General features: G+C 41.2%; 1 protein-coding gene across 1 annotated transcript in view; it reads right to left on the bottom strand.

The window, feature by feature from the left end:
• The window catches only part of Aoah (acyloxyacyl hydrolase), a 218,265-nt gene that overhangs the window by 101,498 nt on the left and 92,229 nt on the right, over positions 1–24,538 (bottom strand). The window contains exons 6-11 of the mRNA XM_055597240.1: positions 24,254–24,324; positions 18,184–18,244; positions 17,120–17,190; positions 16,300–16,348; positions 13,786–13,834; positions 11,587–11,681 (exon numbers count right to left, since the gene is read on the bottom strand). Coding sequence (XP_055453215.1) covers positions 11,587–11,681; positions 13,786–13,834; positions 16,300–16,348; positions 17,120–17,190; positions 18,184–18,244; positions 24,254–24,324 — 396 coding nt within the window. The remainder of the gene's footprint in view (positions 1–11,586; positions 11,682–13,785; positions 13,835–16,299; positions 16,349–17,119; positions 17,191–18,183; positions 18,245–24,253; positions 24,325–24,538) is intronic.

The raw sequence follows: 24,538 nt of genomic DNA, 5'->3' as shown, positions 1-24,538 counted from the left end.
CCAACCCATCCTTCCAATTATTTTTCATTTGTAGTTACACACATACTAACACTCTCAGAATGGTTCATATATATCACTTTGTAACCTGGTTTTATCCCAACAAGTTGATACAAATATTTTCTTGTCAATAGGCATACCCATTAATATATGTAATTTTATATAAGTTTTAATATTTATATATTTACTTCATATACAAGTTTTAATATATACATTTTATATCACTTTAATATATATGAGTTTAATATATATTGAAACTTGTACAAAATTGTACCATTTTAATATATTGTTCTTCCTTTATTTTTTACTTTTAATTTCTTTCCTCATCTTTGCATCTATAAATAACTCTGAATATTATTCATAATTCATTTATAAATATTGCTTTTCTCATATATTATATTAATCTTATTTAGCATCCCTTTCCTCCTGGGCTGTGCAAGCCCCAGTTCATGCTCTTCAAGTCAGTTTTCATCGCTCTGCTTGAGTCTCATTAATGAGCTAAATAACAACTGAACCCATGTCGGTTACATATTTGTATGAAGCTATGAACATTTAGAGGTGGGATAGACCTTCTTTGAGGCAACTTCCGTGCAGGCCCCTCTCTAGGCTACCTTCCTACATTTATTTATCTATTTGAAAGGATAGAATAAAAAAATAACAAGTTTCCTGGAGGCCTTTTTATAATATGTGTCATTATGAGGGTTCATCCATTCCCTTCCCTACTGCTCTCCCATGTCCCCTCCTTCCTACTAGCTGGCTTCCTTCCTTCCCTAGCTGGTCCTCCTCCTACTTTCCTATCACAATCACATGTCTTCCATTACCCCTTCTATGGCCCAGCTCTCTTAAGATCTCTTCCTTTCCTCGCACAATCCCCTTAAAGCTCTGTGACCTGCATTTCACAGATGTAATACACACATGTATATTGTTATAAAAGGTTTTAAATTCAAGTTCTGCATATGAGATAGAACATGTAGTATTTGTCTTTCAGAATCTGGCTTTTGTTGTTGTTCAACATTATTACTTCTAGTTGCATTCATTTCCCTACAAATGTCTTCATTTCGTTTGTTGTGGGTTATTTTCATTTTATATTGATTTATCTTTTTAGTTAAACAGTTTGTTATTCCTAAACCAGCTGAATACCCAAATCATCACACAAGAGACTAGGATTTATTTAATTAACCTAGAGCACAATTCTGGGCAATAGTTACTCCATCCTAAACCTCCAAGCCCACATAGCTTCCTCCCATTCAGAATTTTAGTGGTAACTGAGGTCCAGTTAATCTCTCCTCATGATTCCAAATCTTCTCCTCTGGATCTCTGCTCTCCTACTACCCCCACTCACTTCCTTCTCCTCCCCTCCAGACCAGGATGTCCCATTCTGTTCTCTCCATTGCTCAGCATTGTGGCTGGTTGTTTTATTGACAATACGAAGAACCAATGGTGGCATTTTTACACAAACTTGAGACAGGTGATGCTTAGAATAAGCATCACAATGCAATGTCTGGATTAAAACCAGATAGTGGGGTAGAGAAATCAGCCTTTGATTGAATAAGGGTAAATTGTACACTTTCCACAAGAACATTATACCAACATTTCCCCCTTTAAGTCCAATAAAGGCTCCTTTTCTTTTAATACAATAATAATTATAAAACAGTTAAGAAAACTATTAGGGAAGATTTACATGTCTAATGACCAGTCCATGTGTATTTGGCAACTTAGGAGAAAGTATCTGATTATCCTATCTTGACGAGTTTAGCTGTATACAGCTCCATTTCATACATACATATACATACATACACACACACACACACACACACACACACACACACATATATATATCAAGATTAAAAAATTATTCACTCATCTGTTGATAGGTATGCAGGCTGCTCAATTTTTTAGATATTGTGAATAGGTCAGCCATAAAGACAGATATGAAGGCACCTCTGTGGTGTGCAGACTTAGCATATTTCAGGTATGTACCCAAGAGTAAGGGTACATAGCTTGATCATATGGTAGATCTGTTTTCAGATTCTTGAGGATCCTCCATAATCATTTTCATGGTGATCATTATCAGTTTGCATTCCCACCAGCTGTGAATAAAGGTTCTTCCTTCCCCATATCCTTGACAGCATCTGTTTTCTTGACAATAGTCATTCTGACTGTGGGGTGGTGGAATCTTTTTAAAAAGTTAGCTCTTAGAAATTTTCAGTAAAATGATAAGGTAGTTTAATCACATTTCCTCAATGACTAAGGATATTGAGCTCTGAAAGTATTTACTGTTATTTTTATTTATTCTTCGAGAACTGTCTATCCAGCTCATTAACCTATTTTTGATAGCATGTTTTTTGATGTTTGATTTTTGCAGTTCTTTATACATCTTGATATTAATCTTCTATCTTATGTATAGTTGGCAAAGATTTTTTTCCCATTCTGTGTCTGTCCCCACTCTACTGTTTCCTTTGATGTATGGAAGACTGTTAATTTCATTTTATAGTTCTTGATATTATTTCCTGTGCTGTTGAAGTCCCATTCAAAAAATCATTGTCTATGCCTATATCTTGAAGTGCTTTCCCCTAGCAGTTTTAAATTTTCACGTTATATTAATGCTTTATGCTTTTTACCCCCTACACTGATTTTTATGTAGTATGATAGTTAATAGATCTAATTTTGTTCTATTACATATGGAAATCCAGTTTCTGTAGCACTATTTATTAAAAAGAGGCTGCTGTTTCTCCAGTATATGCTTTTGATAGCTTGGTCATGAGAGACCAAAGGATTAAAAATCTGCTATTAGTATAAAGTTTAAAGCAAAAGCCTGAACTAAGGTCAGCTAGGTGGAGACATGTCCAGCCACCTTAGGGGAAGAACTAGCCTTACTGCATTCTTTCCTGAGCACTAGTTATACAGTTGCTAGGAAACCAGCCCACACTGCCAGGCCAGAACTGTTTGTGATCTTAGTGCCTAAAATGGACCAGTCATTTCAAAAGTCAATTTTCCTTACCCAATCATGTAATGTCAAAGCATGTAAGTTCCTGCTTGCATTTTTTCCCTTTAAAACCCTGTTCCCCTAGACCATGGGGCCGCATTTCTCTCCTGTTTCCGCAGGAAGTTTCCGTCCCATGTTCGAACATGTATACAATAAAAAAAACCCTCCTGTATTTACAGCGGAGTCTATTCCTGGTCTTTTGGAGTCTCATGAACTGGGCACAACAGTCAAAAATTAGGTCATTGTAACTCTGTGTATTTATTTCTGGATCTTCTATTCTATTCTGCTGGATTACATGCCTGCCTTTGAGCCAGTACCATGCTGTGTGTGTTACTACGGTTCTGCAAGATAAACTGAGGTTAGGTAACTTAAAAATCATAGCTCTTTATGCTAATAATTGATGCCATTTGTGCTTCCATAGAAATTTTAAGCCTTTTTTTTTTTTCTGGTACCTTGAAAAACATCATGGGATTTTAATGGAATCAAGTTGAATCTGTAGGTTACTTTTGGTAGTATAGCCACTTTGGCAATATTAGTTCTGCCTCTCAATAAAAATGGAAGGTCTTTCAATATTTCTAGTGATGTCCTCAACTTTTTTCTTCAACATCTTGAAGTTTTCATTGTTAAGGTCTTACATCTTGGTTGCATTTAATACTAAATACTGTAGTAGTTTTGAAGCTATTGTGAATGGATATTTTCTTTGATATCTCTCCTGGTGAAAAATGTTCTTAAATTGGCATACAGAAAAGCTACAGATTTTTGTATGTTGATTTTGTATCCTGCTACATTGCTAAAAATGTTTAACACATACAAGTTTCCTAATGTAGTATTTAGGGTCTTTAAAACTATAGGATTTTGCCATCAGCACGTAGGGATAATTTGTCTTCTCCCTTTCCAATTTGTAGGCTTTCATTTATTTTTTGTTATCTTTTTCCTCTAGATAAGATTTTAAACACTATATTGAATAAGAGCAGAAAGAAGAGGCACCTCTGTTTCAATCTAGATTTAGAAGAAATGCTTTGATGTTTTCCCCATTTAGAACAATAGTGGCTGTTTTTGTCTTATTTAGGTTTTATTATGTTGAGTTATGTTCTATTCCTAGATTCTTCCTGGTTTTTACTGGGAAGGGTTACTGAGGGCTGTTTGCTTATTCATCAATTGAGATGATTGTCTAACGTCTGTCCTTCAATCTATTTGCAGATCAAATCAAGCTTCTTGAATTACTTGTTTTGAACCTACCTTGCATGCTTGGAATGAAAAGATTTATGATCTAATTAGTGTATTTTTTAATTTGATTTTGAAATTTTTTATTGGAACTTGGTTTATCGTTTTCTTTCTTTGTTATGTTCTTTATCTTCTTTTGACATTGGAATAACCTGGATAGAATGGGTTTGGCAAATGTCTTTCTTTTCTATTTTATGGGACAGTTTGAGGAACATTGGTGTCTGTCATTTCTTCAAAATATGGCAGAATTCCAAAGTGAATCCATTTGGTGAAATTTGTTGAGAGGCTTATTATTTCTTCAATTTCATTGATTGCTGAACAACAAGCTCCCAGCATTCCTCCAGTGCTGGGGTTATGGCTATATGACTATACTTGGTCTTTACCTAACTCAGTTCCTCATATTTGTACAGCCAACCTACATACTAATCCATCAGCTCAGCCCTTGTTTTGTAATTTTCCATTTTTTCTTATTGCAAACATTAAAAGTTTATGTTATGTTTATAATTTTCTTTGGCTTTCTCTTATAGTATCACGATAAAGAGACTGGTGTACTTAAACCTGCCTCCTCCAGGATGGTGTATGTCTGATATGTTTTCTAAGTCTGAATGACTGAGAATGATGTTCCACAGCTTACAGAGAACAATAGCTTAGAGAGCATTTTGGATCTATATTCTTTCCTCCCAAAGCACTGTAGAGGCAACTTCACTGTGCTTTGAAATTCAGTGTTGAGACTGAAATTTGAAGCCAGATGGATTGTTACTATGGCATACCTGCTTGACCCCGCCCACTCTCATCTTTTGAGAAGAACATCTGCAAGTTATTACATGATCTTTGTGAAATAAAAGAAAAGTAGACACAAGAAGGAAGAAGTTTGTCTTTGTGTTTTGAACTCAGTGGGAGTTTTGATGGAAGACAAGGACTTCTCTTACTATATGTTGAGTCGCAGCTTCCTTTTTGCTGATGTCTTTTCTCTTTCTGGGTTTCTTATTCAACACCCAGGACCACCTGGCATGCCTTTCATCACAAGTGCTTCATTTTTTCTGAGACCCTCCCAGTTTCCCAAGTCAGCTGACTCATTTAGACATCTTGCTTTTGGTGCATTCCAGCTTGCTAGATGATACTGGTGCCCCAGTTGTGTCCATGTAAGAGCAGCCTTCCTTGATGCCACATCACCATTGGTGCCATCTCCTGCCAATTATTTTCAAGACTTGGAATTTACTGTTTTATACAGATCAACTTCTTTCCTCAAGCCATTTTTCACAAGAGTACTTACAAATTCCTTTTAGGTTTGTTCATTTTATTTTTATGTGCAGGAATGTTTTACCTGTGTGTATGTATATTAACCACATGTATGCTTAGTGCTAGAGGAGGTCAAAAAAGAGTGTCAGGTTGGAGAGGTGGCTCACTGGTTAAGAGCACTGACTGTTCTTCCAGAGGACTCAGATTTAATTTCTAGAACCCACATGGCAGCTCACACTTGTGTGTAATTCCAGTCCCAGGGGATCTGGTGTCTTCTTCTGGACTCCAAGGGTACCTGCATTCGCATATGCACACAACTGCCCCCCCCATATATATCAAAGGAAGGAAGGAAGGAAGGAAGGAAGGAAGGAAGGAAGGAAGGAAGGAAGGAAGGAAGGAAGGGCCAGAGTCAGATCCTCTGGAACTGGAGTTACAGAATATTGAGAGGCATCATGGGTGCTGAGAACTGAATCCAGATCTTCTGCAAGAGGGAAAATGCCCTTCAACACTTAACCATTGCTCCAGCACCCCAAACCACTATTTTTTGTTTTTGCACCCAAGCATTTCCTATATTCATATGTGTCTCTTAGTTGTTCAAGTTTTCAAAGGGACTTGGGGGAATTTTCAATTGGGAAGTGTTTGGGTTGCTTTGGACTAGTGTTTAATATACTTAATTTAGAGAGAAGTGATCATTTATAATTTCTGAAGTTTGATTTCTTAGAATTAGTTTTAGTGTTCTGGGAGACAGAAGAACCTCACCCAGAGTTGGTTACAGGACAAGGGACAAGGGCTTCCACTCTGCCTAGGTCCCCTATCCATGAACATGCGTGCTGTCTCTTGCTATAATGGACAGGGTGGCTCTTGTCATGACCTGTTCTGTCAGTGCACCTCATGTTTCTTATTGTTTGAGCCAAGTGCTACCCAGAAATGACAGTCATGAACTTCTATTTGCAGTGCTCTGGGTCAGATGCATGCAGGGCTTCATGGGTAAAAAAAAAAAAAGCACTTTGGAGCGTGTACTCAGAAGGACCTGGCTCCTAGTTTAATGCTCTGCTAACCCTACCCAGAGCTTGAGAGTCATTTGTTTGCATGCAAGAGTTAAAGAAACGTATGTCCAGGAGGTAGGTGGAAGCTAAGCCCATACTGGATCCTATCTTCTGCCACCTTCCAGGGAATGTAGCTACTCATTCTCCCAGTCCAACTCCTTTCTCTGCAGATGAGGTGTCCTCCAACCTAGCAGTGACTAGGGGAAAGTGGGGAAAGGCCTGTGTTCTGCTGCTGTCCCAGGCCCTTGTAAGAAACTAGGCTCAAGAAAGGTAATAATTTTGGTCTGGTACAGTGACAGTTGTCTTCTTTCTAGCAGTGCTAGGATCTGGTGGGCAGGGAAGGTGAATCCCATCTCCTCCTGAACTAGTACTTACCCTGTCTCAGTACAGAAGTTTGAAGACCCTTGAGTCAAGTGACTATTGTAGGCTGGGACAGCAAGTCCTGAGCAAAGGAACTATCTGGTTGGATTGAAATTCTGAAGCTTTACTAGGAACTCTAGAAGGTTTAGGCTTGAGTGTCACAGGGTATGACTCAGAGAGGTGATTAGTCTGTGCTTGTCCTGGATAACTTCTGATTGAGGAAGCCTTTGGTCTGATGGCTCTAGAATCATCTGAACATCCTTGCAGCTTTTGAGTCTGACTTGCCTTTCTCTTTTCTGAGCAGTTCAGAGTGATGAGTTGTTAAATAATTGTGGAATTTGGCTGTTCCACACTTAAGTTCAATGCTTTTTCTATTGTATGTAAAAATGGTATTGCATAACAAAAATTTGAACAGAATATTCATGCTGGTAATTTAAGATTTAAAATTTGATAGAATGTTTAAAACCAAATTAAATTCTAAAGGGCCTGAGTAGTTGGCTCTTCTTAAGTCTGCCATCTGAAGCTCACATAATTTGTCATATAGGCTCGGGCTGTTTCTCTCTGGCTGCTGCTGTCCTTGATGGTTGTCCCATGCTATTGGCATCTCCTGTTGCAACTTGGCTGGATTTTCACCAGCAGCCTTTTCTGAGCTTTCTTCACTGACTCTTCAACATGATGCCGAGTCTCAACTTTTCTCCACGGTCCCTCCAATCCTCCAATCTAGGGCCTGCTCCTGCAACTGCAGCTGCACCTTTAACAGAAGTGTTTCGCAGTCTCTTTCCATGGACTCCAGATCTGCCACACAGTGCTAAGCCTCAGCTTGCCTCTGCCACTCCTTCCTGTGACACTTAGACAACCACATTTGGCTGCTAGCATGGCATGCAGCCTTGGCCCCCTCTGGAGTGTAGCTTCTGCATGCTGACCTTCAAGGAGTCCTTCTAGATTTATGATTCTCAATAATCCTGTTCTCTTCTTAATCACAGATACTTTCTCAGCTTAATCTAGCCAGCATCAATTGTTTCAGTGAAGCAAAGGTTTCACTTCAGTGGTGCTGATCTCTTGTTTGCTATAGCTAACTCTTCAGCTCCAGATGACCAGACACAACAGATCCTTAATTCAATCTAAAGTTTGAAAGTTCTGAGAGTCTTGTTTTAGTCACTTTTCTATTGCTGTGAACAGACACTATGACAAAAACCATAGCAACTCTTAAAAAATGGAGTGTTTAATTGGGGACTTGCTTACAACTGTAGAGGGTTAGTTCATTCTTATGTGATGAGCATGGTAGCACGTGGGCTGTCACGGCACTAGAGTATTTGAGAGCTACATCGTGTTCATAGGCAGGGTGGGAGGTGGTATGAGTTTCTGAAACCTCAAAGCCTACCCTCAGCAACCCAGCTCCTCCACCAATGCCACACCTACTGCACCAAGGCTATGCCTCCTAATCCTTCCAAATGATTAATTTAGCCAGCAAACGTATGAGACTAGCCATGCAAATATATGAACTTTGAGGAGCCACTCTCATGTAAACCACCACAAGTACTTAAGGGACTTCCAAACATTCCTCTGAAATGTCACAAGTCATGCCTCTATCATCTGCATTTCTTTCAACACCTTTCTCTTTCAAACTCCCAGCATTTGTCTCTTAAATTCCCACTATAGCTCATTAAACTCTAAACACTCAATGGCTTTTCTAGCCCAAAGTTCTTCCATAATCCTTCCAAAAGCACATGATCAGGTCTGTCATAGCAATATTTCACGAGCTGGTACCAATTTCTGTCTCAGTAGAGTTTCTATTGCTGTGATAAAAGACCATCACCAAAATTAACTTGGGGAGATGAGGGTTTATTTCACATTGAAGCTTATACTCTATCATCCAGGGAAGTCAAAGCAGGAATTCAAGGCAGGAACCTGGAGGCAGGAGCTGATACAGAGGTCATGGAAGGGTGTTGCTTAGTGGCTTGCTTCCCATGGCTCCTTCAACCTCCTTTCTTTTTTAATTTTTTCCTAATTAATTAATTTATTTATTCATTTTGTATCCCAGCTGCTGTAGCTCCCTTCCTCATCCCCTCCCAACCCTACCCTCCCTCCTCCTTCTCCTCCTATGCCCCTCCCCCAGTCCACTGATAAGGGAGGTCCTTTTCTCCTTCCATCTGAACCTAGCCTATCAGGTCTCATCAGGACTGGCTGCATTGTCTTCCTCTGTGGTCTGGTAACGCTACCCCCACTCAGGGGGAGGTGATCAAAGAGCTAGCCACTGAGTTCATGTCAGAGACAGCCCCTGTTCCCCTTACTAGGGTACCCACTAGGACATTGAGCTGCCATGGGCTACATCTGTGCAAAGGTTCTTGGTTATCTCCATGCATGGTCCTTGGTTGTTGTATCAATATTGGAAAAGACCCCTATGCCCAGATATTTTGGTTCTGTTGTTCTCTTTGTGGAGCTCCTGTCCCATCCAGGTCTTTCCATCTCCCCCTTCTTTCACAAGATTCTCTGCACTCTGCCCAAAGTTTGGCTATGAGTCTCAGTATCTGCTTCAATACTCTGCTGGATAGTCTTTCAGAGGCCCTCTGTGGTGGGCTCCTGTCCTGTTCCCTGTTTTCTCCCTCTTCCTATGTCTATAACGTTTGTCTTTCTGGCTGAGGATTGAGGTCCTCCAGTGTCCTCCTTCTTGCTTGGCTTCTTTAGGTGTACAGATTTTAGTAACTTGCACAACCACTTTGGAAATCAATCTGGTGCTTTCTCAGAAAATTAGGAATAGTACTACCTCAAGGTCCAGCTATACCACTTCTAGGCTATATCCAAAATATGCTCAAGTATGCAACAAGGACATTTGCTCAACCATGTTTATAGCAGCTTTATTCACAGTAGCCAGAATCTGGAAACAACCCAGATGTCCCTCAACTGAGGAATGAATACAGAAAGTATAATACATTTACACAATGGAATACTACTCAGCAATTAAAAACAAGAAAATCATGAAGTTTGCAAGCAAATGGATAGAACTAGAAAAGATCATCCTGTGTAAGGTATCCCAGAAGCAGAAAGACACACACGGTATATCAACCTGCTTTCTTATGCCACACAGGACAGCTGCTCAGGTATGGTACTGCCCACAATGAGCTGTGCCCTCCCACAGCAATTATCAGTTAATGAAATGGTCTACAGACTTGTCTGCAGACAAATCTGGTATGTGCGTAAGAGTGTCTGTGTGTGTGTGTGTGGTGGGGTTTCTTTACTGAGGTTCCCTCTTCCCAAATAACTTTAGCTCTGTTCAAATAAAACTAGCAGCCACCACAGCATCTTTAATGGGACTTTTAGAAAACATGGTTTGTGAAGCTCAGGTTGCCTTCAAACAATATATAGCTAAGCTAAGGCTGGTCCTTAATTCCTGATGCTTTCTTCAAACGATTAGATTATAGATATGTGCTAACATACATATATCTAATTTGTATTTTAATTAAGAGCATCTCTACCTTTATTTTTCAAGGGGGCCTGACAGTTATGTAGATGGTTCCAGTACATATTCTCTCATGACAACTCCCACCTTGGGAAGCTGAAGCTGCAGATAACAAGGCACCTTTTGTTTGGGTGTGCCATTCACATGTCCATGCCTAGCTCTCTTGGTCTTATTCTTTGTCACATAAGTCCTAAATGCTTGCACAGTTCAACCAGGAAAGATAATGGCCCCTCTGATAAGCTGGAAGGTGTGTGCTCAGGTGAAAACCCCACGACATACACTCATCATCCATTTTCTCCCCATGCTGTAGCCCCTTGGCATTTTTGAGAAATGGTTTCTGAGTACCTTTCAATACCAAAAATTTTAGATGCTCAAGTCTCCTGTATAAAATGGAGCAGTGTTTGTATGGGACCTATACATACCCCCAAATACTTTTAAATGTCGCTGGATTACTTACAATGCCAAATACAATATAATTGCAATGTTAATAGTTAATGTGCTATATTATTCAAGAAATGAGAAGAAAAAGTCTGTGCATGTCCATTACCAATGCTGTCAGCATTATAATGCCTACAGCTTCTATCTAGTTGGTTGATTCTATGGGTGTGGAACTTGCAGATTGGGTGACTGCCTGTATTCATGATCTGATCATCTAACACATGAAAACCTCTTTCACATGGCCCAGTGTTTGGTAAGGTCAGTGATTATTGTTGTTGTTTCCTTTTCTCCTTTCCTTATTGTCTGTGAGTCTATCAATATTTATCACGACTGTTTCATTATTTTTTTCACTTGAGAAATCCTTCCAAGATCTTTCTGTTCATCAAGAAGGGGTGGGAGGATTCTCTGTTTCCTGATGCTGGTCCGTGGAGCACAGGGGTGGCTATCAGGATCCCAGCAGCTTGCTCTGCCTAGCCTTCCTTGTCTTGTTTATAGGCAGCATTCAAGCTGGAAAGACTCACCATGCCCCTGACTCTCAGGAGAATGCAACGTATGACCGTGTTTTTTCTGGAGACCAGCCAGTCTTGACTGTCATCTTTTTTATTTTATTTTTTCTGGTGGGAGCTGGGCTGAGGCTGGGAAGGTGAGGAGGAGAGATCTTTCGCCTGCACTTGCCTGGAACTGACAGTGGGTAAGCCCCCACCACTTCTGCTATAGGAGTAGTAGTGATATTTGCAAAGGGAAATTTGCACCTGTTTGGAGCTGGCTTCACATTGAGAACACAGGGAACAAAAGCAAAGGCCAGCACATCCGTAATGGGTACTGCCAAAATTACTTACCGAAGACATCTGCGAGGCTGTCAGCCATTCAGGAGGGATGTGAAAATGAGCCCCGGCGGAGTCTCCCAGCAAAATGATTCCCCTGGGCTGTGAACCTAGGAAGCACAATTTATTTACATTATTTATATACTCAAGCAGTGGGCAGTCTCCGGAGTGAGTAAGGTATACGAGCAGACATTCTGGGGTGTATCGAATGCACAGTACATCTCAACAGTGATACATTGCCACTTCTCAGGTGTTGGAGAATGTGAGGGGAGAATTTAGGAGAATTTAGGATGAGATTCTCTCAGCCATTGGAACTGCTAGCTAAGCTGCACTAACACAGGTGTCCTTCCTGGCTCAGCATAAAAGCAACTGCTGCACAACATCCGGAGTGGATGATGGATGAACACATGAATCAGGCTTGATCTGAGTTCAGAAAGATGACCTACATTTCAGTTCTGGAAATGGCTTTCTTAGAGAACACACTGATTCTCCTTAAGAGATAATGACCTCACGGAGCAATTTTGATAGTTTAAAATGTGATGGTCTCTTAAAGTCCTTAAATCCACATACACAAAAGGTACCAGATGGACGATTCTGGCTGATTAATAGAAAGAAAGAGTTAGGAAGGTCTCTGTGCAGCCTGCATGTGGATATGAGAATCACTTAATCAGATTCTGAGACACTTCTACACAAATCACTTACTGGAGGGTACACCCTTCTAACCACTTAAGGGCCTAGAAAAATCAAATGATCCCTTTAGAGTCAGAGAAGTCTCCTTCCTCCATACCCAAACCACTGAAACGAGTCCTAGGCTGGCCCAGCCTTACTGTGGTGTTTCCCTAGCCCTGGCTTTTATGGAAGCTGCCTCTGGACCATAAGAATGGAGACAAAGAGGGCTTAGGACATTGAAGGGAACAATGTGCTGGGTTCTGGAGATTCAGGAGTCTTCCTTCCTGGACTCACTAGCCTAGAAGGTTTAGAGTTTCATCAAAATCTGCATTTGTTGCTTATTATGACTATTGTTGTTGTTATATTATTGCAGTCCTGGAGATTGAACCTTAGATCTCATGCATACTAAACTAGTGTTTCATCACAGAGCCACTCCCCAAACTGCAGATTTATTCACAACTTTATCTCCTATTTTTCTTCTTTTTTTGTGCTGAGGATTAAACTTAAGACCCAGCACATGCTAAGCCAATGCTTAGCTATATCCCCAGCCCTGCTTTTTACGTTTTGTTTGAGACAGGGTTTCATTAAGTTGCTCAGGCCAGTTTGAAATCACCTGTAGCCCAAATAAGACTTGAATGTTCAATCCAATCTCTTACCTTAGCCTTTTGAGTATATGAGATTACAGGCTTGTGACACCAGGCTTAGCTATAAACTTATTCATTCTTTTTGTCAATCATCAACTATTTCTAATTTGTGTAACTATGCAATGGGTCTTTCAGTTTCCTATTTTCTTCTTTGCCCCTCTAAGGACTTAGAAACAACTAGGTGTTAGGTTGATCTTTGTCAAAGTTTACTTTAATCAAGTGTAGCCCTTCGGGTAAAATAGAGTAGTTATACAGGAAACACCTTTCGAATGAGTGCATGACTAAAAAGCATCTTCAAGGAAGAAGAGAAGAATTGATTAATATAAAACAGGAAAAATTCTTAGTTTTTGTTCCCCCTTGGAATGGGTTTTCAGACTTGTGGCTCAGATGCCCAGGCATTTGGGCCTTTAGAGTAGGAAGCTTTTACTTTAACTATTTCTGGATGGCTCTGCTGGCTGAAGCTTGGCTCCTCTCTTAGGTCATTCACATATTCATCTTTAGAGACTGTCTTCCCAGTATAGGGTGATTAACCTTAATGTATGTTGAAAAGGATATACGAATGATTAAATATTACTTTCTGTGTTGTTATTTGGATAAGCCCCAGATTTTGATTACTCTGTTATCCACCCTGCAGTCTTCTCTAATGTTATCATTAATGTTTCCTGGCCCCAAGTGAAAGCATCAATTAGACAAATTACATCCTGCATCTTCTAGATCTGCCTTCTCTTTTGTTCCTGTCTTTTTCTGATAGGTTCTGAAAACTAATATAAATTAAGTACTTTAAAGTAACTGCTAACCTTAGACACAGCCTCATAAAAATGTCTGTATTTTTTTCTTTTCCATTTGATTGAACTAGAAAAGAAGCATCTACTGTGGTAAGACAGGAACTTTTAGTTCATACCTTCACAGAATTTCTTCTCATATGGAATTCCATCCTTTGGATCAATACCCTTTTAAAGAGAAATGAAGAGATTAGGAGTATAGTCTTAAATTTATGACACACATACACCAAATCCTTCCCAACCGAATTTAACATGCAAAGCAAATCAATATATAAAACCCTTTCAAGCCTCCTGGGCCTCTAATTCAACATAACAATACTCCATGTAATGAGCTAGGTTTAAGAGGAATTGAGAATAGAACAGGAAGATAACAAGAAATGAGGCTTACTCCTTCAGAGCAATCTGTGGCAACCACTTAGAAGTAGAGCTGGGTCAGGAGTGAATCTTCTTGAAGGACTGAGGGCTGACTGGGTCTTGAGGACATAGTCAAGGGTGTGTACTACAGTCTGCCAGCTGGAGATCAAGTGTTCAGACATCTCAGGAACACCAACTTTCCATCCATTTCACCCTTGTATCCCACACTTAACCCAGGGGACATTGATGCAGAGTGGAGACACTTGTGGTTGCCACAGTGGAATGGGGTACTCTTGACATCTTGTGGACAGGGTCATAGGAGGCTGCAAAATATTCTAGTTTATAAGATGATATGTCTAACTTAAATGTCAACAACTCCAGGGTTAAGAAGCCCCAGAAGGGCAGGGAGGCTCTGAGTAGGACTGAGTCATCAAATCAAACCGCCAAACTGACAGTGGAGAACCTGTCTCTTGGAAAAGACATTAGAAGTATTTTTAAGACAAAGGTGCTTCCTGGCCAGAGATATGATGGAAACAGTGAGTTCTTGCTCCTGATCTTGAAAGCTCAAAAACACACACAGAAACACATGAAAAGTTCAGAAAGAAACAGAAACATTCATCTTTGTTTGTCCTTGTTCCTGACTTTGTGGTTCTGAGTCATTTCTCCTCTGAAGAAAGGATAGGGTTTGAAGATCTGAAGATCATTCTCCCTCTAATTGGGAACAACGAACTTCAGATTTTGCTTTCTGAGCTCATGGCGGATTTGTTTCAGTCTTTGCTTGGCCACCTCTTTATGGAAGTGGCATACCATGTCAGAAATAGGAGGGACAAACAAAGCATTCTAATATACTAATCCTTTATGCTGAGGTAAGACAATAAAGCTTGGGTTTATCACAAAAAGAGCTATCTTGGGTATTCTACACCTTAAGGCTCTAATATTAATATTCTACCCCATTAAAAAGGTAGCTTGACTCAGTGTAGAATGTTTGAGGTGGACACAGTTATCTGTCATGCTGTCTATATCCCAGAAGCCATAGGTCCTCATGCATACTGTAGGGGCTTGCTAGTGCAAGCCTGGGCCACTGTTGTCCTTGAGAGAGAAAAATACTTCTAGGAACTTTCTTCTCTTTGTCTAAGCAGAAGAATAAAGCAACAATTTCCTTCAAAACCAGCAATCCTTATCTTCAAGGCTCCTTGCCTGCACAGCTTCTGTTTGTGGGAGCCTGGGAGTGGCTGAGAACTCCTTAACAGGCTAGGTCAGTGGTTCTCAACCTGTGGGTCATGACCCTTTTGGAGGTCAGATATCAGTTATCCTGAATATCAGATATTTACATTATAATTCAAAGCAGTAGAAAAATTACAGTTATGAAGTATAATATAAACATACTATAATATAGATAATATAAATTATTACTACTTCATAATTCATGGTGGGGGTCAACACAGTATAAATAACTGTATTAAAGGGTCAAGGGTCACAACACTAGCAAGGTTGAGAACTGCAGTTCTAGGAAGAGCGGAGAGGCCATGGTCTTGATAGGATGTAAGTATTTCCATAGCAGCACTTCAGGCTTGTGGAAAAAAGACCTCAAAAGAAACTGACCTGAATTTCTAAGACTGGTGATTTGTAAGGATTTCTTTCATGTTTCTAAGTAATAATCTACTTTCATACTTGAATTTGTATTTTTAAGTTGGTTTCTTTTTTTCCACAAGGACCCTCAAATTATGTAAACTTAACATGACTGTAACAAATGAATCTGCAGCCATTGTTGCCCACAGGTAGGTATTGGATTGGCTTTCTGATTTCTCTCCCTGAAAGCTACCAACCCATTATGTGCGGAGAGCTAGGGTAGCAGGATCAGAAGCTTTTGGGTATAAGTGGTGGATGCAGGGTAATTCCCATGTTGTCTGACAAGGCATACGAAAGAAAACAAATGTTTGTCACAAAATGGCAACACCTTGTGGCTTTCCCCAAAGGCTGTGTGGGTGCTATAGACTGCTAACACCAACTTCCTTTTCATCACACTGTTCAAACAAGAATGAAGGAATTAGACAGGGGTGACTACAGCATGGCTTAGCAGGGCTCTTTATGTCTGAGTGAGCCTCCGTCCTGAGAACACCACCGAGGATCTTCCTATGTATTGGGAAATCTCTATCCCTCATGCAAGTAGCAGGAGAACAGTTCCCCTAGGCTCCCATCTTCCATGTATGGCCCAAGAAAATACACACTGGGGAGAACAGAAATTAAGAGCATGTGTTCGATTTTAACTCATTGCTTACCCAGATGCCATTACAGTTAGAGTCCCGATGGATATCCCAATTGTCTGGCCTACAAAGAAAACATCAGCGTTGGTCTTTTGGCGCATACAAAATGCTCAGGGAATGTTAGTTCCATGAACATGTGTCACAGGAAACGCCACTGTAAGACAACACTGTTCTTCAAGGAAGAGCACCCCATATGTGCTGTGACATATAACAGCTTCTTAGAAGCCTCTGCGTTCTTGATTTGGAGTATTTCTCAGAACCTAGCCTTGAAGCCATTCTTTTCAATGACTGAGTGTTCCTGTGGACTGTGTAGTCGTGGACTGGTGGGCAGAAATAACTCAGCAGCTCGTTTTCTTTAGCAAGGTAAAGCTGTAAAAACTGCCTGTGAGCTGGGCATCAAGCACCTTGTCAGCTTGCTGTTCTAGCAGTGGAATCACAGTGTCAGCAAAGGTGCCCCAGCCATGTTTTGGAGGCAGAACTATGGTTGTTGAACAGCAGGTCAGGATGCCAGCAGGACATGTGTCACATTATTTGAAGTCCACACCTTGCTCAAAGGGCTAAACTTCTGGGTCTAACTTACCAGTAGATCTCACTTGGGGATTGTGTCATTTTCGTATAACTTGCTTCTCCTACTAGACTGTTGTGTCATCAAAAGAGGCAACTTTCTTTTTTGTTTAGTGCCTAATGCTACCCAGAGTACTTTGCAAGTATTAGGTTTTTGGTAACCATATTTGGACAAAAAACTGTGTGCATGAAAAACTTCAGGACCCTTTTTCTGCAACTGGGGTTCCCCACGTTGGGGAAAGCCATTGTGTCTCACCCCAACAAGAGTTACCTTCTGCCTGGGTACACTGTCTTGTCACTGTCATTACAATCTCTCCCTCGCCAGTGGTAGCCCCTCAGCGTCTGAAATTGAAGAACACACACAAGAGGAGGTTAGGCCTGCTTTGATGTTGCACAGAGGGAAGGTTAATCAGAGCTGTCCAAGGGAGATTGACATCTGTAGTTTTTAACTCGAATGTTGACGGTAAGTAGGGAAATTAAGGTTAATATAAAACAAGCTGTATGAGGGAAAATGTAATGACACTAAACCCAGAAATAGGCGGGCATGTATGTGTAAATGAATGTGTGTTTATGGGTGACATTGAGTGTGTGTCTGGAGGTGTTAGAGTGTATGTATATATGTACGTGTGTGGGTATATACATGTATATGTGTGTGTGCCTTACATGTATGTTGTGTGGCAGGTGTATGTGTGTGAGTATATGTCTGTGGCTGTGGCTCTCTGTATATGTATATGTGTCCATGCATATTCTTAGAAACAGCAGGACTGTCCAACCAGCTGTTCTGTTAACCACCAGTATTCTCAGGGTATAAAATAATCCATCTATTTGGCCAGTAATGAATCTTTTTCGTTGGATAACTTAAAAATAATTTACGTGAACTGTCAATCATTTGGATTTGTATTTTGATGAATAGCATGAAAGAACCAGAAATCAAAATTCTATCAGTCAATGCTTTCTTTCCTAGGGTTTCTAGAAACCTCATTGGCATCCTATCAACTCTAAGCCCAACCCCTTTGGCAACACACTTTAAAGAGTAAATTCAAGCAGGTGTATGGATTTCCAAAAGACGTCACACTACCCATTTAGATAACAATAGTCCCCATGGAGAGCCGCAGCTGGGAGTGGGAAGTAGAGGAAACAGAATGTCTGGGTCCATAGTTTACCTTTATGGCTGATGTTTTTATGAAGTTGAAAAAGCCCTTATGCTTGTGAACTGGAGTATGTTCTGTATGTTCGTAAACAAAATTCAGTCTTGTCTTATTAAAGGAGAGAAACTTGTAGATAAAATATAATACGCAGTTCAATGAACACCTGTTCCCTCACAACAGTACTCACTGGGAAGACACTGTATTTGTCTGAATCTGTATCTTTGAACGGCACGGCCTTCTTTATAGAGCTAGAAAGGAAAACAAAACACCCGGTGAGCTAAGAAAAAAAAAAGGATGCTTGTGAAAATAACCATGTTCAAATGCAGGCTGTTCTGTGACAGACGCTGATCTAAAAATAAAGCCTGGAGTCTGTGGGCATATTAGAGCATCAGTTGCACTTGGCCAATTGCTGCTCTTTATTAGGAATTTTTTTTTATTGCTTAACTTGGGCCATTTGGGAAGGAAAAATAAATGAATTGGAGTTTGTAGGTGACATGTTGGTATGGTACCCATGAAATAGGAGGCTACCTGTTGAGTCTAGTCAATGAACCCCATCTGTCCTGTGGTGGCTTGAATAGGAATGGGTCCCATAGGCTCATATATTTAAATGTTTGGTCATAAGGAAGTGGTGCTACTTGACAGAGATTAGGAGGTGTGGCCTTGTTAGAGGAAGTGTGTCATTGGGTGTGGACTTTGGGGTTTCAAATGCTCAAGCCAGGCCATATGTCTTTCTTTCTCCCAGCTGCCTGTGGATTCAGGTATCAAACTCTCAACACTTCCAGCATCATGTCTGCCTGCATGCCAGCACTCTCCTTGCCATAATGACAATGCACTAAACCTCTGAAGCTGTAAGCAAGCCCCAGTTAAATGTTATCTTCTATTAGAGTTGCTATGACCATGATGTTCTTCACAGCAATAGAGTAAGACAATTCCAAATTGTCTTTGTACCCTTTGCATGCTCTCTTTAAAAATAAAATGTTCCTTTAAACCACTTACTCTAGGAATCTTTGGCATTTAATGGACATTATCTGGTAACTTACACACCTCCTTATGAGACTGGGTAGCCAAGGACACAGGCATGATGGCCAAAATGAATCAGACCAAAGCTATGGATACTCTGAAAGGAAGGACATCCCTGTGCCTTGTTACCAGACAGTTCCTTCTTCAAATGGAAGCACTGATTTCCCCTTCATTGTGTGTGTGTGTGTGTGTGTGTGTGTGTGTGTGTGTATGTGTGTGTGTGTGATCAGATATAAGACAGAGGGACAGAGGAAGGATGCAGTCATGGGGGAGGATGAGGCTGTGTATAGAACCTGAAATCTAGAGTTAGTAACAAGGGACTGTGTGAGATTTTGTACTGGTCTTTGGAATAAAGAGCATCCAAGCAGACTTGAGAGCTTTGATGTCAATGAATGGAGCTTAAAAACAAGTAGGGTAGATATTGACAATCTATTTATTTACCCAAAGAAGGGGTCTGAGAGTCTAGAAAGCTGGTGAGAACAGGATGAGTCCAACTCTCAGGTTTACTCTTGGCCAGATCTGTAGCCATTGGAGAGTAACTTTACCTATTTGAAAGGGGACAATAATAGCCCTCGCCTCAACAGATACAGTCATTCTTGATATATTGAGAGCATGAGCTAATTTTGTTATAATGATGATTACTGAACCACAGACTGGCTGAAAAAGCAAAGGCCACTGCACTTACATGTCCTTTGTAAATTGTAAATCACCAAATACCTTATGGTGTGACACAAATTATAATGGAAGCACATAGGGTTCTCTTCTTTTATTTTTTTGAAAAGAATAAAACATGTGCTGTTTTTACTTCTCTCACAAATGAACAATTTTCCTTTTAAGTTGGGTCAAGAAAATCCATGGTTCCAGATGCTCCTGAATTCAAAATGTCAAAGGTTGTTCTGTTATAAAGTTGTCACTTGGATTGCACTGGAAATTCCAATGGTGCCATTAAGGAAGAGATGCGGGTACCAAATCAGCTCGAGCTGGGCACAATACAATGACTGGACATCTGGGAGGTTGGCTGAACTGAAGCTTGAAGCATCTTTTTTTCATGTCTGACAGTCCCCTTGTCTCATAACCCAAGGCACCCTGAACCTAACCCCATCCACAGAAAGATGTGAAGTTATTGGTTCTGGGATTCAGGCCAGCTAGCTTCCAGGCTCTTGTTGGCTGAAGAGCTAGGAAAGGTTTATAACTATTAGGATATTCTGAATGTGGGTCAGACCCAGGGCTGCCACCATCTTTCTCCAGCGTTGCTAATAGTGGCCTAGAGATCTTCAGCAAATGTAGTCCCACAAAGTTCAAGTGATGATGGATTGCAGAGCATGGGGAAGATTTCATCATGACTTAAATTATATTCATTGAAAACATAAGTTAAAGTTTTAACTCCCAGTAGCTGTGGACCTGGACTTAATCTAGGTAGGTCTTTGCAGATGTAATCAAGTTAATATGAGGTGCTGAGGATAGGCCTTCATCAGATAAGACTGGCAGGTTATAAGGGGTAAAACAAACACCTGGAGGGGGTGTGAGCCTATGAAAAGTGAAAGTAAGTATTGGAGGGGTTCGGCTAAGGGGTTGATGGCTACCACATCATCCAGGAAGAAGCATGGAATGATTCTACTCAGAGTACTGTCAGAGGAGCACTGTAGTGAGAATTTTAGTTTGTTAAAATGACAGGAGCTCTACAAGGAGAGCAACAGATTCAAATATTCTGGGCACAGGGGTCTTTTCTGAGACTGATATTCCAACCAAGAACCATTCATGGAGATAACCTAGAAACCCTGCACAGATGTAGCCCATGGCAGCACCATCTCCAAGTGGGTCCCTAGTAAGGGGAACAGGAACTGTCTCTGACATGAACTCAGTGGCTGGCTCTTTGATCACCTCCCCCTGATGGGTGAGCAGCCTTACCAGTCCGCAGAGGAAGACATTGCAGCCAGTCCTGATGAGACCTGATAGGCTAGGGTCAGAGGGAAGGAGAGGAGGACCTCCCCTATCAGGAGACTTGGGGAGGGGCATGGGAGTAGATGAGGGAGGGAGGGTAGGATTGAGAGGGGATGAGGGAGGGGGCTACAGTGGGGATACAAAGTAAATAAACTGCAAACTGTAATTTATAAAAACATAAATAACTTGAAAAAAAAACCAGTTATATTATATGAATGTGGTTTTGTTTTAATACCAATTGTGGGACATGGGGCTGCTTCAGGTTGTCCACAGCCACTAACTATGATTTGTTTTGTGCTCTAGGAGGAGTGTGATATTTGCCAGCTGCAGATAGTTTATGTTTGGTATATGGGGTCTCTTGAGAGGGTATTAATGGGAGAGCTCAAGAGGGCCAATGGAGGCTGCTGCGGCCACTGCTGCTGATGCTGGTCCCTGCTGCTGCTTTGCTATTGCTGGACTGCTGGATTGCTGGGTTGCTGGTATTCTGATGATGAAGACTGGACTTGTCCCAAGAAACACAATGCCCCTAATTAGCAAGAAGTATTCTAAATAGGTCTATGCCTAATTTCTCCTCTAACCTTCTTTCTTGTCTACCTACTGTTGGCGGTTGGGAGGGGTTGTGGTAAGTAAAAGAACCTAATTAAGTAGCCAAAAAGCTCAGTTATGGAGCATAGACACAATGCTGTTGGTTTTGAATCTTTAGGTTACAGGGCTAAGAGAGCATACATTGTGACATATTGTTACAGCATTAGCAGGAAGCTCACACAGCCCCTCAGAGAAGATTAGAGGCCTGAGACCACCAGTGAGCATTCTCATCTCTCTTCTTCTCTTCTATGACAGCCAGGCTCGAGAAGAATGGAATAAAGTAACAGAAACTTCTGCAGAAAAGTAAGAGAAACAGGTCCCAGGGCATATGTTTCTATGGTCTAGATGAAATAAAGCCACATCCGTTAAAACATTCGTTACTTGTTCATGTAGTATTTTAGCTCTGTCTTCTGAACTGCAGGCAATTGTTGGACGTAGACAGCCAGGAGTGAGACCCAGGGACTAATTGTATAAAGCTCACCTGGAGAATGTTTAGGAATCTGTAGTGCTCTCTCACTAGAGCTAGGGTGTTAGAAGTTGGTCTGATGCATGTTACTGGCCCTCAAGATCTGGTTATGCGTATCCTTGTGTTGTAAACCTACCTCAGACATACCTGATTGGTTGATTAAATGGCCTATACCTGGGCAGGGCAGAATGGGGTAGGCATGGCTAAGGTTCCCAGGCTTAGAGAGGACAGGAGAATCACAGGAGACAGATGGATGGGAAGAGAGGAGGAAGCAAACGCCACGGTGGGATAATGTGGAGAAAAGAGCCACATGGGCTGAGAGGTAGGACTACAATTAGCGGTGTGAAAAGGCCCAAATGATGAATACAAGCAAGTACCATGGGATTATGGATGGAAAGTAGACTAGATGAGGATTAAGATAGATGGCATTGGATGGGGGCTGGGAGATGGATGGTGAGGATATTGAGCTAGCGTAGGTGAAGTATCTGCCTGGCCCACGGTAAATAAGGCAATTATAACATCTAACAGGTGTCTGTGTCTATGTCTTGTTATTTGTAAGATCAGGTTAAATAATACTACTGTGATGATCTTAGGGCTAATAATAATTAATAATATATAACCCCACACTCATTTTTTAAAAATCTACTACAACACTGGGGCCGAGGAATCTGACTTTTAAAGTTCTCAGATGGTTCTGAGGTAGGAAGGATTCAATTTATGCTTTGATCTTAGATAAAGAAAAACACAACCAAAGGCATTAAGTGGCTCAAGTCCTTTAAATCAATTCAAGAAAAAAAAATCTATGAAAAGAGTATAAAGGATGCAGGGAAGTAAATATACCCAGCCAGTGGGGGTGGGGCTAGATTCTCGTGGCCTGGGGGAGGTACTTCCTTTAAGACTTGGTGTTGTGCTTTAGAGATAATATGTCCCCAGAGGCTTCTGTGTAGCAGGCTTGGTGGCCAGCTGGTGGCACTGCTGAAGGATGAGTGAATGGGGTCTCATCAGAAGAAGCCCTTCAAGAGTTGTCCTTTGAAGGGTGTTTATTTTCCCTAGAGTGGTCCCCTCTTCTCACTAACAGAAAGTAAGAAGAAAGCTGGACTTTTTCGCTTTTCAAAAATCACTATTTGTTTTACTGTTGGGAATATTTATTCTACGACGTTTAGTTTAAACCCTAACAAAGGGTGAGCTATGATCCGGGATAGTTTTGCTGCTGTCCTTTGCAAGACTGGAGACTGAAGCAAGGCCTCTATGCTAGCTGAGATAATGGACTAACATTGAGCTTCCTCTCAGCCTGGGAAATGGCACTGTCATGAGTGTGTCAGGGTTGGTGGGGGGGTGTGGAATTTGGGGCAGCGTCTTTCAGTGGTTACAGCTATTCCAGCGCTGACTGTGGGGAGTGGAGGGAGCCCTGAGTGAGTGAAGTCCTGAGGAAATGTGTGCGGCGGAAACATGGGAACAGTCGTGTGAGGGACCGTAGCCTCAGAAGCATGGTAAAATGGCAAAGCCTTCTCCCTGGGAAGAGGCTTAGCAAGATAGTAAAGCCTTCGCTTGGTCGTGTGTAGACGTTGATAGTATGTACAGAAGGCGTCCAGAGTCTTTCCCCCCACCTCAGTATTTACTGCCTGAAGACTACAACCCTACAGGCCCTGCTGCTACGGAGAGTAGCTAAACCCATCTCCTTGGTCCAGCTGTATACCAAAAAACCCTCCCTCTTTGTTTGACTGTTTTTAATAACCCCTCTTCCTTGTTCAGCTGTATGCAACAGTCTCACCTCCCTTTTCATCTCCATATTATGAACACTCTGACCTTTAGGGGTCCTGCGGCTTCTCTGTCAGAGAGCCGGGTCCACTGAGCCAGCTTTTCTTTGTGTCTCTCTGCTCTTGTTTTTCTTCATTTCCTCACCGTACCAGTCAGGTAAAGTCCCCGAAGCTGTGCAAGAACGGTGGCAGCCTGCCTCATCCATATGTGTGGAGAAGGGGCTTCCCCAAATGTCTAGCAATGGTCGAAAGCCTCGCTAGGATGCTGCTCGCTGGTGCTGAGATTGCCCGTGAGACATTTCCCAAATTGTATTTTGTTCAAAGCAGGTTGGTCTTTTAGTCTCTGCACAAGTCGTGTTTTGAGCAAGAAACACAATCAGCTTCAGGAGGATGCCTTTTAAATGTGAGCATCGGTTTAGTCACCCCCCACCAAAGAAAATAAAACAAGGACAAACAAAAGAGATGTCCAGTAGAAAGAGTATACGTACAATTCAATTTTCTGGCAGATCTTGTCCAAAAATGGCAGTGAACAAATATTCAGACCACTTCTAGGATACTTCTGGAGAGGTAAAAAAAAGAGAGCAAAAAGAAGAGCTGGTTAACTCAGGGAATGGATCCCGCGAAAAGACCCCTCTGTAGTCCAGATGGCTGGACCTGAAGCGGGTTCTTTTTTGTTTATCCAGATGTACATCCCATGTTCATTCTCCAGAGGCCCATGTTGGTTCCTGGGACTGGAATCCAGTTTTCCTCGTCACCCAGCCATCTGCTCCCAC

The sequence above is a fragment of the Psammomys obesus genome, unplaced genomic scaffold (genome assembly GCF_907164565.1).
Source record: "Psammomys obesus unplaced genomic scaffold, mPsaObe1.curated_primary_1811, whole genome shotgun sequence".
In the NCBI taxonomy this organism is placed as follows: domain Eukaryota; kingdom Metazoa; phylum Chordata; class Mammalia; order Rodentia; family Muridae; genus Psammomys; species Psammomys obesus.
This window is presented reverse-complemented; position numbering and strand designations above follow the sequence as displayed.